The sequence below is a fragment of the Necator americanus genome, chromosome II, assembly GCF_031761385.1.
Source record: "Necator americanus strain Aroian chromosome II, whole genome shotgun sequence".
NCBI classification, from domain to species: domain Eukaryota; kingdom Metazoa; phylum Nematoda; class Chromadorea; order Rhabditida; family Ancylostomatidae; genus Necator; species Necator americanus.
The window spans coordinates 35,646,043-35,658,826 of NC_087372.1; the positions used below are offsets into that span (position 1 = coordinate 35,646,043).

Sequence of the window (12,784 nt, forward strand, 5' to 3'; positions counted from 1 at the left end):
ATAAATGTAATAGAATAACCATACTAGGAGCTGTGTAATTTTATTTACAAAAGAAAAAAATGAAAATGTGATTGTTGGAAATGGACAATTGTAGTAGACATGGCGGATGACTGGCTGAATGCGTTTACACCGACTTAAAACACTCATATTTATATCAGTGATCATTTTCGATTGCTACAAATCTGGAGAAATAAAAAAAAATTGGAAGGCGTGATAAGAAAGAACTACACGTAGTCAATAGCGAAGAAAAGTTATTTGTTGCTTTAAGCGATTAGTTGCGACGGAAGAAATGTCTTTGAAATGAAGCCACGAGCATTTCTTACCAGATGCCATCGGTCATTTGTGCGAAAGAAGATCGAACGACTTTTGATTCCCCTTCGTGGTTTTCGTTTTGTCATCGTGTCCCATGTTTTTGTACTCGTTCACGTCATTCTTTACGACTGTGGAAGTTCTAAGTTTTCTCATATGCGTTCCATTCATTTCATGGATTGAAATCAGCGCTTCCGTTGAACATAAGTGGTTGCTGTTCATGTGTCCCAGTAGTGCTCGATAGGGCTGTTCCTTTTTGTGTCACCACTCATCGTTGTAACCAAACAAATAAAGCAACAATTTTTATGAGCGGAATATTTTTAAAGGATAAAGCGTCTGGCGTTAATCAATCCGCTTGGGATACGCCACCACATTCACTTCAATTCAGAATCGTTTGAAGTTTACGAACGTGTAATTGGCCTATACAATGATCTTCGATGGCTAGCCGATGTGTCAATTCAGTGTTTTTATCCTCACAGGACAAGTCGGGTACCATTTTATCGAGCCCAGGAATGATGAAAGGTTTGGTGAGCACTAGGGCGGATTAGAACCTCCGATCGATCGTGCACGAGGCGAAACCTCTACCCGCTGCGCTACATCCGCCCTATTATTATTCTACTTTATTTTTAAAGGAATATTTTTAAAGGCAGTACATATATCACGAAAGTGACATAGTTGGGAGGCATGTGGGAAAATATGGAGTTCAGGGTGTAGATCACGAGTTGTTCGATTACTTCCCTTTACGTTTTGAACAATTAGAATTATTATAATTTACGTCCTGAAACACGATGCGGGGAATTTGCGTCTGTTCCTATGAAGTGCAAAAGAAACATTCCACCATTGTGCACGCACCGCATCCGCAAGCGAGTGGTCGAAAATCAATCGGATCTCCTCAACAGCCTCGTCAAGTAAAAGCAAAGACTAGAGGAGCGTACCGTGTACAAGCGAGAGCGTTCTAGTGTGTCTTGTAGGAGCAAGCGCCGCTTCTACGCCATTTTTAGGACGATTGGGTGGGACCCACGCTCATACTCGTAATCAACCACCCGAATTCTATAATTTCTCACAAATTTCCCATCTACGTCAGTTTCGTGATCCGCTCCGTTCAAGAATTTTCATGCAATAAAATCGGAATGAAATGGAATGATTTCGCTGCACCACTCCTTTCAGAAAATGAAAATGTCTTAGTGAATGATATTTTAGGGATTAAGGAGCTCTATAATCTTACTGTATTCACGATTGTTTCACTATTTACCATTCACTGTTAAAAATTACTTCCAACCTCTAACCGCTAACCTTAACTGCTTCTTAACTTTGCACAACCGCACTCGTTGTTTACATCTTACAAGAATCTCTGAGAAAATACTAAGTTTTCTTTTGCGCTGGCCTCGATTATGCTATTGGAGCGGTGTGGTTACCGTAACAGTTACTGTAACTTTGTTCCACAACTCAATCTCAGCCTAGCGAACACATACTAGTTCCTCCAGGCCAACACTGCTGTCACTGTCTCCAAAGTCGAATGACAGTTTCGCGCAAGTACCATATCTATGTACAGTATGTACCGTTATCCATATTACATTCTGCAAGAGATTCCATCACTGCCTCATCTTCCCATTTATTTCTGTCCATGAAATCCATCTTAAACCCTTTTCTTTTGCTCTGAAAACTGAGTAATGGTTAATTTATGCTTAGGTTAAAACTGCTTCAAAATCTTCTGCATGGTTCTTTGTTATGATTTTTCTACGCTGTCAGTTTCGGTAAGTCTATGATTACACCGATTAAATAAATAAGAGACATGAAGACACGGAACTGAGGGACATGTGCTGTTAAGCTGATTAGTGTCATGAAGGAACTGCTTCAATCGTTAAGGCTTTAAATTTTTTTCCAAAATCAAAACCTTCCATCAGGTTCGGTAAAAAATCTTCACAAAAAAACATCGAAATGAGTGTCAAGCTAAAGGGGAGAAAGTAAGATTTTGCTTTGAAAAGACTCAATGGAATTTGCTGATTCATAATGTCCCTCCTTGTGACTGATATTTTTCCAGAAAAACTACGGGTGACCCCCTTCTAGGAATGCCACTAAAAATAAATAAAATATTGACTTGACTTGACTTAATCGGCGCGCTGATAACGACGCGATTGCCCTTCGCATCTTCGCCGAGGTGTGTCGCCCTCGAACATAGCTCTGCCCTTCTTGACATTCTGTGAGATTTTGCACAGAAAATCGTATAGCGACGAAAAATAATATTATAATAATAACAATAAATAAAAATAATATGATAATAACAAATCTAAAGCATACTAATGATAAATAATGCAATAATTGTTACTTGTACGCACTTTTTTTAGTGTATCTACTAAGTCTACAGTCCCCTATTGGAACAAAAAGCATTAGAGACGGTATCCGAAGAGCGAGAAAACTCTAAGAACGATGCAAGAATGAGCACTTCCGGTTTGACTCCATTCGACACGTGAACTCGTTACGAAGGGGAACTTGGGGTCTCCAGATCCAGATTCTCCACGAGTGGCACTAATAATATCAGTAGGGTTTTAAACAGCGATATGGGTATAGCAGGGTCAAAACGACATGGAGCACGGTGCAGTTACGTAAATAGTTACGCTGGACGCGGACGTGGATGGAGACGGCGGTTGGAATCGTCGTCGGTCGATTCAGAACTGCAACGACGAGTGGTGCTAGCAGGGGTCCCACCACGATCCTACCCGCTACGCCCCACCGCGCCGCTTCAAGCGCAGCCGCTTGCGCAACTGCACTGTGCTTCATCTCGTTTTGACCGTACTATACATGTAACTCCTTGGAAGGGCACTGGTGACATTTCTGGAGTGATGTTTCAGTTAGTCCTGTTTTTCTAATTATTTCTCTATTATAACATATATAGGGAAACTAAGAACAAGTTCATTGTTTCCTCCACGGCGTCAGTGCTTAAATCCATCACGGAATTGAAGTGATAGGGATTCCGTAAAGAAAACACAGAGCTCGGGTTGCAGATCATGGAAACAGGCATGGTTCCGCTCCTCTCCCCTGAAAAAACGGTGTGGAAGACGGCGCCCTTTCCTACGAAGTCAGTCGCTACGCTCCGCACCCACGAGCAAGCGGTCGACGATCGATGAGGTCTCCTCAGCATCCCATTCAAGTAAAACCAATGAATAGGCTGCTGAGGGGACCGCAGCGTGGTCGAGGCGGCGCGTATTTACGTATCTAGAGGGTAGGAACTAGAGCGGAATTCCACGCCGCTTTCTTACGACGATTAGGAGAAGATGAGCGGGGACACGCTACTTTCCGTAGTCTACAGTCTACATTTTAACTGGGTTTCCGTACTACGTCACATTTCCGATATATTGCCTTTACGTTGAAATTTCGTAGATTTCTGAAGAGAACGGTACAGCTGGAGAACCTTGTACTACTCTTCTCTTTTAAGTTTTTTTTTTTTTAAAGTTTTCTGAGGCAAGGAATTGTGTGAAAAACTAATTAATGGCTGTAGAAAGGAAATTTGCTTTGCACAAATGCTATGCTTCTTTTCTCGTAGAACTACTCCATCCACTTAAATTCAATCTTTTTTACGTGCACTATAAACTGACAAAATCCTAGTGAAGTATTTTAGGGTTTCTTTTTCTGTAATTTTCGAATTTGGCTTTTCATTTCCATCCTCGATCCATCCCACAGAATCCATCCTCGATTGTCTGCTCCGTTGATGTCAATATTTTTATTCTCTTGATCTTTTTGTAGAAATTACTATAACAGGAAGATTTTGAGTTCGTGTCTTCTAAATTGAAATCCTCTTTTGAATAAGGCCCTCTGAGTGTGTGTATGATCGCGTGAAAATACCTAATACTTGTGTCTCTTGCTAAGATGGTGTGAATTATTTCGTCTTAATCATGTCAGTAGTGACCTTACTTCCACTTTTTTGTTACAGGCGTTTGCTAACAAAGCCACGCTGCGAGTTTACCTATCCGCAATTCGTCCTATCATGATGTACGGATCAGGGACGTGGGCAGCGCCGTCGACGGTGGTGGAGAAGCTCGACTGTGTAAGAAAGCTGCTTGAACGGATGCTTGGCTACTTTTGGTTAATAGCGTGTCATAACGAACTACATTAATGAGAAGTGAATATGGTGTACCGGCGGATGACGTGAGGAGAACATCAACATTTTCCCCCGTCCTCTGAAGTAGTCGCAGAAAACAGTCTTCGCTTCCTTCTTTAGTTAGGAGTTATATGGAGAACATCACGTCGCCTTGTCCAAGTTGCCTTCAAGAAACCTGCAGACCTGAAGCGGAAGTGGCCATCTGGACGGACGTAAGAGAAAGTTCTAGACAGAAGTGGTGTAGTAAGATCTAATGTAATCTGGCATCCACAGGCAGTTCAGGCGAGACGTAAAGTTTTGCAGATTATGAAACAGCGACGAATAGACAGAGTCTGTCGCGCGGGATTGAACATGAAGGGCTCGAATATGGTCAAAGACGACCTACCCAACGAAGATGCAGATAAGCCGTAATAAGCCGTAACATCCGCAGGCCACTTAAGTCAGAAGTAAGTAAGTCAAGTTGTAGGCACTTCACTGGCGATCACTTCAGCATTTTCCTTTGAAACAGACAAAATTGTTCTTGATACTGCAGTAATTGTACCTTCTGATCTTTCTGTTTGTGTTACCCATAAATGCGCTTAGTAGAAGATACTGACCAAGTGGTATTTGCAGCAAATACATATTTTCGGAACTTTTATCTTGAAATCAACTTGGAAATCACAATCCATCCTGATTATCCTCCCATAATTGCGTCCACAACTTTTTTCACTTCTTCCTCTCCATAGTCGTTACCTACGCTGACCGCATGTCCTCTCTTTGGAATGATCTTGCTCATATCCGCATCTAAAGGAAACATTTTTAGGAATAGTTAGTATTAGAGTTAGCATTAGAGGCGATAGTTAGTATTAGAGTTAGTATTAGAGGCGGTATGATTAGACTTTCACTGACCTTAACGATAGTATGCCACAAAATTGATGAGTGTCAGTATCTCACCCACTAATATAATGTGCTTTAAAGGTTTAGATCACCAATGTGAGCGCTATCACTGTCAGTTCCTCCTGAAGATCCAGAAAAACGGCCTTGTCGCATTGAATTCCTCAACGAAGCACCTAACAACGTGGCATGTGAATGGGAAAGCACGAGTGCGCGTTGCGTCCACCTGCGAGCGGTTCAGACAGCGTAAGCGATTGTTCTCTCGCACCCGATGCGCATGTGCCTCCTTTCGCACACGTGACACGTTGTTAGGCGCCTCGTAGGAGGATTGGGTGCAACAAGGCAGTTTCTCACGCTATTTTATTGGATAATTAGGGAGAATTGGGCATGATCGCACATATTCTCGTGACCTGAACCCCTAACCTCGCCTGTTAGTGGAGAGATTTGAGCAATTTCAATTTCGTGGTATGTTGCCTTTAGTCATTGCCACATTGATACCTCACACAAACAGAATACTCACTATTCAAGCCAACGGCCACTATCCGTTCAAGATTCATGTGCTGAGGGTTCAAGACTGGCAAACCAGCGGTGTTTTCCCTAAATTTTATGCTTTCGAGCACTTATCCTTTCGACTCCTTTCTTCTCATTTACATATCCTTTAAAAAAAAAACCTATAACCTACTGTGCTGAGAAAAAGACCAAGCAGTTGCCGCGTTTTCTGTTGTCCTTTGTCTCGTTGATCCTCTCTATTGCTCTATGAAGCATAGAATCATTTCAACATGAGTATTTTTCTCACTTATACATTATTAGCAGTTACAAAAAAGGTAAGAAACGGTTTTTTTTGCTGCGAAATTAAATATAAATTTCTCACCCTTTTGTTGACAGTGGATTTTCGTTTGTGTCGTCGTATTCCACTTCAGCCATTTCCACCATAAAACGACCATATTTCTTCTGCATTTCATTCAAAGCAACATCGGGAGTTTTGTCGATAGAAGTATGACCATAGGCCCAAAGTCCAGCAGCCGAATTCGCTGTCGTGGTGAAAAACCTTTCTCCAATATCAGCCACAAATTGGTTTTCCTGAATCATGTCGTGAAATAACCCTGAGTGAAATAAGTAAATTCAGCCGCCGCAGCAGCAGATAGTGAAAAATGGAAAAAAAAGATTTATTACGCTGGTCACCTACGCACAGAGCTGTCAAGAAAAACTACTCATGAACTCGGAATCCATGATTTTACCGTTCTTTCTCGCTAAGGAAAGTTGTTGGTTACATGCCTCATGGGTTCATTCGAAGGTTTTTAGTAACACGACTACTTTTCTGGTGCTATTCAAGGGAGATAACGAGAAAAAAGACCAGGATTTCTTTCTCCGCTCTCCCTCAATCCCCTTTTGTCTACGCAGAAGATTATTTGTGCTAGAATTTATAGCCATACACAAAAATTTACTACAAAACCTGAGAGAGAAAGATTATTTACCTTATCGTATGCTTCCTCATCGTTGCCAAAATTGTACAAATCATAAACAAAAAGGCAGCGAAGCCCTTTTGATATCGGTGATTCTGCAAAATCCATTACGATATGTGGCTCTGACTTATGTGACAAATGAAATAAAATAATGATTGTGAATAAATGAGCAAATAATTAAAATGAAAAATTAATTCAAATATTTGAGTTGTAAGTAGATATAATTGTTGTAACTTATGTTTGTCTATGTGACCGCAACGCACCCGCAGCAAAGGTTGCACCATAGCTGCTTGAGGCATACACCGTCTACCCTCGAACAGAGTATCGACGACCGCCTACCATATTATTTACAGTAGCAAATTACAGAAGGTTTAGATGGATCACATTATTTTTCTAGTTTAAAATTATATATTGTTGTAATATGTATGTTTTGTTGTATTATTGTGTGCAAATTTTTACATAAATATTTTTTTCTACACGGATTTATACCTGTTGTGCCTCTTTTTGCGGGGCGAGGATTCACCACTGAAGTCTTCCGTGCAGGAATCTTTGTTGGTTCCATTGGGAGGGGCTTGGCTGAACTACTCTCAGTCCTGTAATCTTCATATTTCACTCAAGTTTCTCCTTTTTCGAGTTTTTTTTTCTGGTATTGTATTTCCTATCATTTGTTTTTTATTATTTGTTTCGTGCTCTCGTTCTTACAGCTTGTTCAAGAAATGGCTAATTAAATACAATGGGAAAATAAATTAGTCCCAGTCCCAATAATACAGTAGAAGAAATTAGTGTAGGTTATGAAGCATGAGCACGAGAGGCGGATAAACAGACGATTCCCGCAAATTATTCGGAATTATTCTATGCGCCGATGCTCAATCCATTTTTTAGATACATATGTAATAACGAATAACGAATTTTTTAAAGTCTAATTGAAGCAATAAACTAGGAATTTTCCATTTCCTAACATAGGAGGCTGTGATGATTCAAAAGAGACGGACTCAGGATGTTCGGTTCTCTCTCCAGGAACGAATTAGCAACTTTATTTTTTTTCTTTTCTATCACTTTTATCCTCAATCTACCTACTTTCTAATTTTTCATGGTTCCATCTCTCGGGAAATATTTTCTGTCATTTGGCATAGTACTGAATTTTTTTCTCGGTCATCTTTTGCACCACGTACATTCCTTGCTCACTCATCTCTCGCGCCGAGAAAAAATTTAAATCACCGCTATAAAAGAGTGGAATTTTAGTTTTTTTGTTTGTAAATAGCTACATTGCCCAAGGAAATGTACCTTCCCATTACAGCAGCGACCACTTCTTCAACGTTTTTCGATGTGAAACTGTAGGGAACTCGGACGGCAACACCTTGTGGAGGGACAACAACTCGGTGAAGGTTTGTGTCTTGAATAGAGACATTTCTTTCTGACAATAAGAGGAACCATGGGCTAACTCACCGCTAAGCCCAACAGCCACAATTCTATTGATTCCCGACTTACTGCAATCGGGTTCCAAGCGTGGAAGTTCCGCTATTTTTTCCCTGAATGCAAAAATTTGCAAAAAAAAGGAGAAAAAGTTACGTTCTATATGTCCTTTGAGTGTTCGTTGAGTGATAAGATATGTCCAGAACTGATTCCTTCGTAGCAATCAACTTACTGGGCAGAGAAGAAGATTAAGCAGTTCACACGATTCTCCTTATCCACCAATTCATTCAGCTTTTTGATGGCACTGAAAGGCTCGAAATTTTTAACTTTTAAAGGTTCCTTTCAACACCATCCGCTCTGCTACAAAATACGCTTATGTGGGAATCTTAAAAAAATCGAGAAAAGCTGAACTCACCTAGCGGTTGTCACAGGTTTATCCTCTGCACTATAAGATACTTCCTGTAGATCTTCCAAGAATTCGAACGGTGATGTTCGCATGTAGTTGAGAGCATCCTCGAGAGACGTGAACAACTCCGTATGTCCATATAACCACAGACCGAGGCTAGAGAATCCCTCGGCTTCAAACAGACCGTAATTGATTTCAGTCATAAGTTCTACTTCCTGAAGAAAAGTTTGTGTTACACGTTTTCCTCTACCCTTTTCCACTCATTTTGGAACCCATCCAAAAAAGTCTGTATACTTGCCTTTTCGTAAGCGGTTGCGTTGGTTCCATAATTGTACAGGTCTCCTACCATGAGACAATGTATATTCTCTCCTGGAGGTGTTGCTGAAATTTTTCTTTACTTTTTCCGACAACATAAATTTAAAGAAACTTTGGGCAGCTAGCCAACCTTTCGCGCTTTCTTCCACAAATTGCATTAATTAGGTATAGGGAACGTGAAAAAAAATGGAGAAAAAAAAAACGAGAAAAAATGTGTAAAAAAGTAAAATGAGAGTTCCGAATGTATTGTATCATTTAGTTCCACACCTCTTTAAAACTTCCACATCCATACCTCTACTTCCATACGCTTAAATTCTTACTCTTAGCATTCTTAACTTTCGCTTTTCAGTTTCCTATTGAAACACACTCGTAACCTATTTTCTGTGGAATAGGATCCAGCGAATTGTTACGCTGAAGAATCATGCTCATGTATTTCCTCATCTATTTTCTAATACGAGGCGGATATAGGTAAAAGCTGTGACCGTACGATCGGTCGATGGTTCGAATCGGTCCAAGTCCTATCCAAGCCTTAGATGTCCTCTGAGGTCGGTAAGTTAGTTTATTATAGAATATACTAAATAAAAAATGAAATGATAGAATAATAGAATAAAAACTACAAATAATATATGAGTGAATAAGTCCTCTCATCTCTCTAGGGTCCGTACCAGACTTGTCTCTGAGGATAAAGGCACTGATCGGCTAGCAAGCCATTGCATGGGTTAGACAAACCGCTCGTAGACCCCGAACGATACTGAATTAAAGTGAACCCACGGATGCGTAGGAAGCGAATTCATTAACGCCAGACATTTTATCCTTTAATGCTCTCAAATTCCACAGACTTTTTCCTTAATTTACGCTTTTTTTCAAAAAGCTTGACGCCTTTCAAGAGTGCTGATGAGTATTGAATCGGGGGAAAAATTCTTACCGATTCCATCCTTGTTGCCATCAGAATTCAGTGGAATAGCCGCAATAGCGACGACAATCCCAACAGCTACCGTTATCAGCAACCGGGTCAAGTGGTTCATTCCACTAGAAATTTCCCAAAGTTATTACCAGAATGTAATTCTGGTAGCATGAAACCGAGTACGTACGCTAAGCTAACAAACAGGAATATAAAAAATAAACAAATAAACAAATAAATAGTAAAATTATAATAAAGAAATAAATAAGGAGAATTTGATTCCAACCTGTACATAAACGAAATTTGAAATCATGATATGTACATGAAATATTTAAACACAGGTTAGAGAGTGTCCTCTGGCTTATTTTCCAATTTTCGTAACCAATACGGTAGTGTGGACAATTTTGCGTACTATTAATTCAAGCTTAGGATTAGACGCACTGTTTGAAGAGGTATAACTTGAACAGTTGTCTATTCGTATACGAAAAAAGAAAGCGTAATGCGTCGCCTTAGAGTTGTAACGTCCATCGATCGATAGATAGTTAGGAAAAGTCACGGAAATATCGATTGCTCAGCTTTATTGACGTACACATTTCAGTTATTTTAGAGGAGAAGTCTGTAGAAATGGAAATTTTGTTGAAAACTATGAAGCATCCGGTTTTTTCAAACCAGAACCTATGCACCTGGCTGGATATGCTAAAGTATAAACACTCATTTGTTTAGCGTGTAGCATTCAGAAGCAATTTGAAAAAAAAAACTCGTAGTACTCCTTTTTTTTTAGCAATTTTGGCACACACATACGATCCTTTATAAGGACAATTATACATGATAAATTAAGTTTATAAAATATAAATTACATATATAAGATGTCATGTGGCGTTACTTAGAAAAGCAAACGTTACAAGTGTGATTTCCGAAATGAACAGTTAGGAGACGAGCACCTGACTGGCTTACATTGATTTAGTCCACACTTTTATATTAGTGAACATTTTTGCTCCTCCATTGCGTCAAATCCAGAGGTGGAAAAAGATGGGCTTGATAACTGAGCATTAACCACACGTAACCAAGAACGCGACGAGTTTTTTGCTTAGAAACGATTAGTGTCATAGAATTATCGCTGAAATCCGTGGGTTTGTTGACAGTTGTTGACAGAGACCAAGAATACTGTCTGATTACTCAGGCCGAAGAAAGAATCCTAGCGATTACGTTATGTAATACGGTCTCTAGTACGGTAGGCTTCGTTCTCTTACATACAGATGAGTTCCAAATACTTCATTAATTGAAATTACGCTCGGCGTTCATCTTGCTCAGTCAGAGGTCACTCCTACTTTTTAGAAGCAGCGTATCACAATTTTGACGTAGTGCGGAAGCCACTTTGAAAACATAGGGTTTGAGAGCGGGCTTTGTTCGTAGGAAAGACGCTGTTTTTTCCTACGGGGTCCGTTGGAACGCGCCTCCCCTGCACACGCCGCGCGTCCACCAGCAAACGGTCACAATATTAATTGGGTCCTCTTACCAGCCTATTCAAGTGAAAAAAATGAATAGGCTGCTGAGAGGACCTATGCGCGTACAAGACTACGCGTTCTCACGTGTCTCGTAGGAAATAAAGCTGTTCCCATACCGTTTTTTTACGACGATGAGGGAGATATGAACGGAACCACCTTGGTTGTTGCAATCTCTACAACCCTATTTCTAGCTTTTTCCGGGAATTCCCTCACCACGTCAGATTTTATGCTCTGAATTCAAGCTGCTTTACTGTTTACAACAATATCAGCACCTATGAAAGAGATGATCAGCGAAGAAGTTGAGTGCACCATCTCAAAGCAGAACATTATTTCCTTTTCCTCAGTTTCACACCCATTTCAGTGGGGATTCCTTAGCGAATTTTTTGAGAGCCTCGACCACACTGGAGCTTAGTACCTTCTGATTTTCCAGAAAAATGTGAAAGACAGGTGTCTTCGCGACACTAATCGGCTCAATAGCATATCCCTTTCCTTGGTCTCCTGTTGATATGTAATTTTTTTTTTGACTTCATGCGCTTTGTTTATTTACTTGATGGTCTAACGAGACTGACAAGAATCCGAACAAAGAACGATTAAAGAAACAACATTACAAGAACTTTTGTACAAGTGGGATATTTTAAAAAGTTCACCAAGAATAAAGTCCTACCTGAACTCGATAGCTGAGAAAATATCAAGGTTCCTTTCATGCGTGATTCGACATTATTTTGTTAATGTTTTGCAGATAATTGGTTACTGTAATACTTGCTATAATCTCGTTCTACTACACGCATTCTGTCTGACGAATTCTTCCTTAGTCCAACATTGCGGCTACTCTGTCGCAGACGCTGTAGCCGCTCACTGAGTTGTTTCTGTGAATGAAATCCATTCTAAGCTTTTTTTTTTAATTTTTAAAATCAAAATTATGCCTAATCTGTGGAATTTGACACTGCCCCACATTTTCTTAAATCGTTCTTTGTTCGGATTCTTGTCAGTCTCGTTAGATCATCAAGTAAATAAACAAAGCGCATGAAGTCAAAAAAAAAAATTACATATCAACAGGAGACCAAGGAAAGGGATATGTTATTGAGCCGATTAGTGTCGCGAAGACACCTGTCTTTCAAATTTTTCTGGAAAATCAGAAGGTACTAAGCTCCAGTGTGGTCGAGGCTCTAAAAAAATTTGCTAATGAATCCGAACTGAAATCGGTGTGAAACTGAGGAAAAGGAAATAATATTCTGCTTTGATACGATGCACTCAACTTCTTTGTTCATCATCTCCTTCATAGCTGCTGATATTGTTCCCCCACAGATTGGGGTGTCACCTTACGGTAACTACAGTTACCGGAACTTTCTTGAACCTGATCCAAAGAAGAAAAAAGGTCCAGTATATTTCTATTACAGCGTAACGAGACTTGCACCCGCTTTGGTTGCGCATCTACTATGCTCCACTAGTGGTGGAGCTAGGTGCTTCAGAGGCGATATTTGAGGAACACAAAAACTCTAGGAA

General features: G+C 40.1%; 1 protein-coding gene across 2 annotated transcripts; it reads right to left on the bottom strand.

Moving 5' to 3' along the window:
• Positions 1-5,078: 5,078 nt before the first annotated feature.
• RB195_020494 (uncharacterized protein) lies at positions 5,079-10,765 on the bottom strand (the record flags this gene model as incomplete). 2 transcript variants are annotated; one of them, XM_064188813.1, is made up of 13 exons in its annotated part: positions 5,079-5,188; positions 5,799-5,875; positions 5,961-6,032; positions 6,150-6,358; positions 6,754-6,836; positions 7,231-7,334; positions 8,026-8,134; positions 8,188-8,270; positions 8,387-8,458; positions 8,570-8,771; positions 8,855-8,941; positions 9,801-9,904; positions 10,731-10,765. In XM_064188813.1, 13 exons carry the CDS (start codon positions 10,763-10,765, stop codon positions 5,079-5,081), a joined length of 1,347 nt encoding a protein of 448 aa, XP_064044693.1. The 2 variants fall into 2 exon arrangements, with proteins under 2 accessions (XP_064044693.1, XP_064044694.1); XM_064188812.1 differs by lacking the exon at positions 10,731-10,765 and having other exon boundaries at positions 9,801-9,900.
• Positions 10,766-12,784: the final 2,019 nt, after the last annotated feature.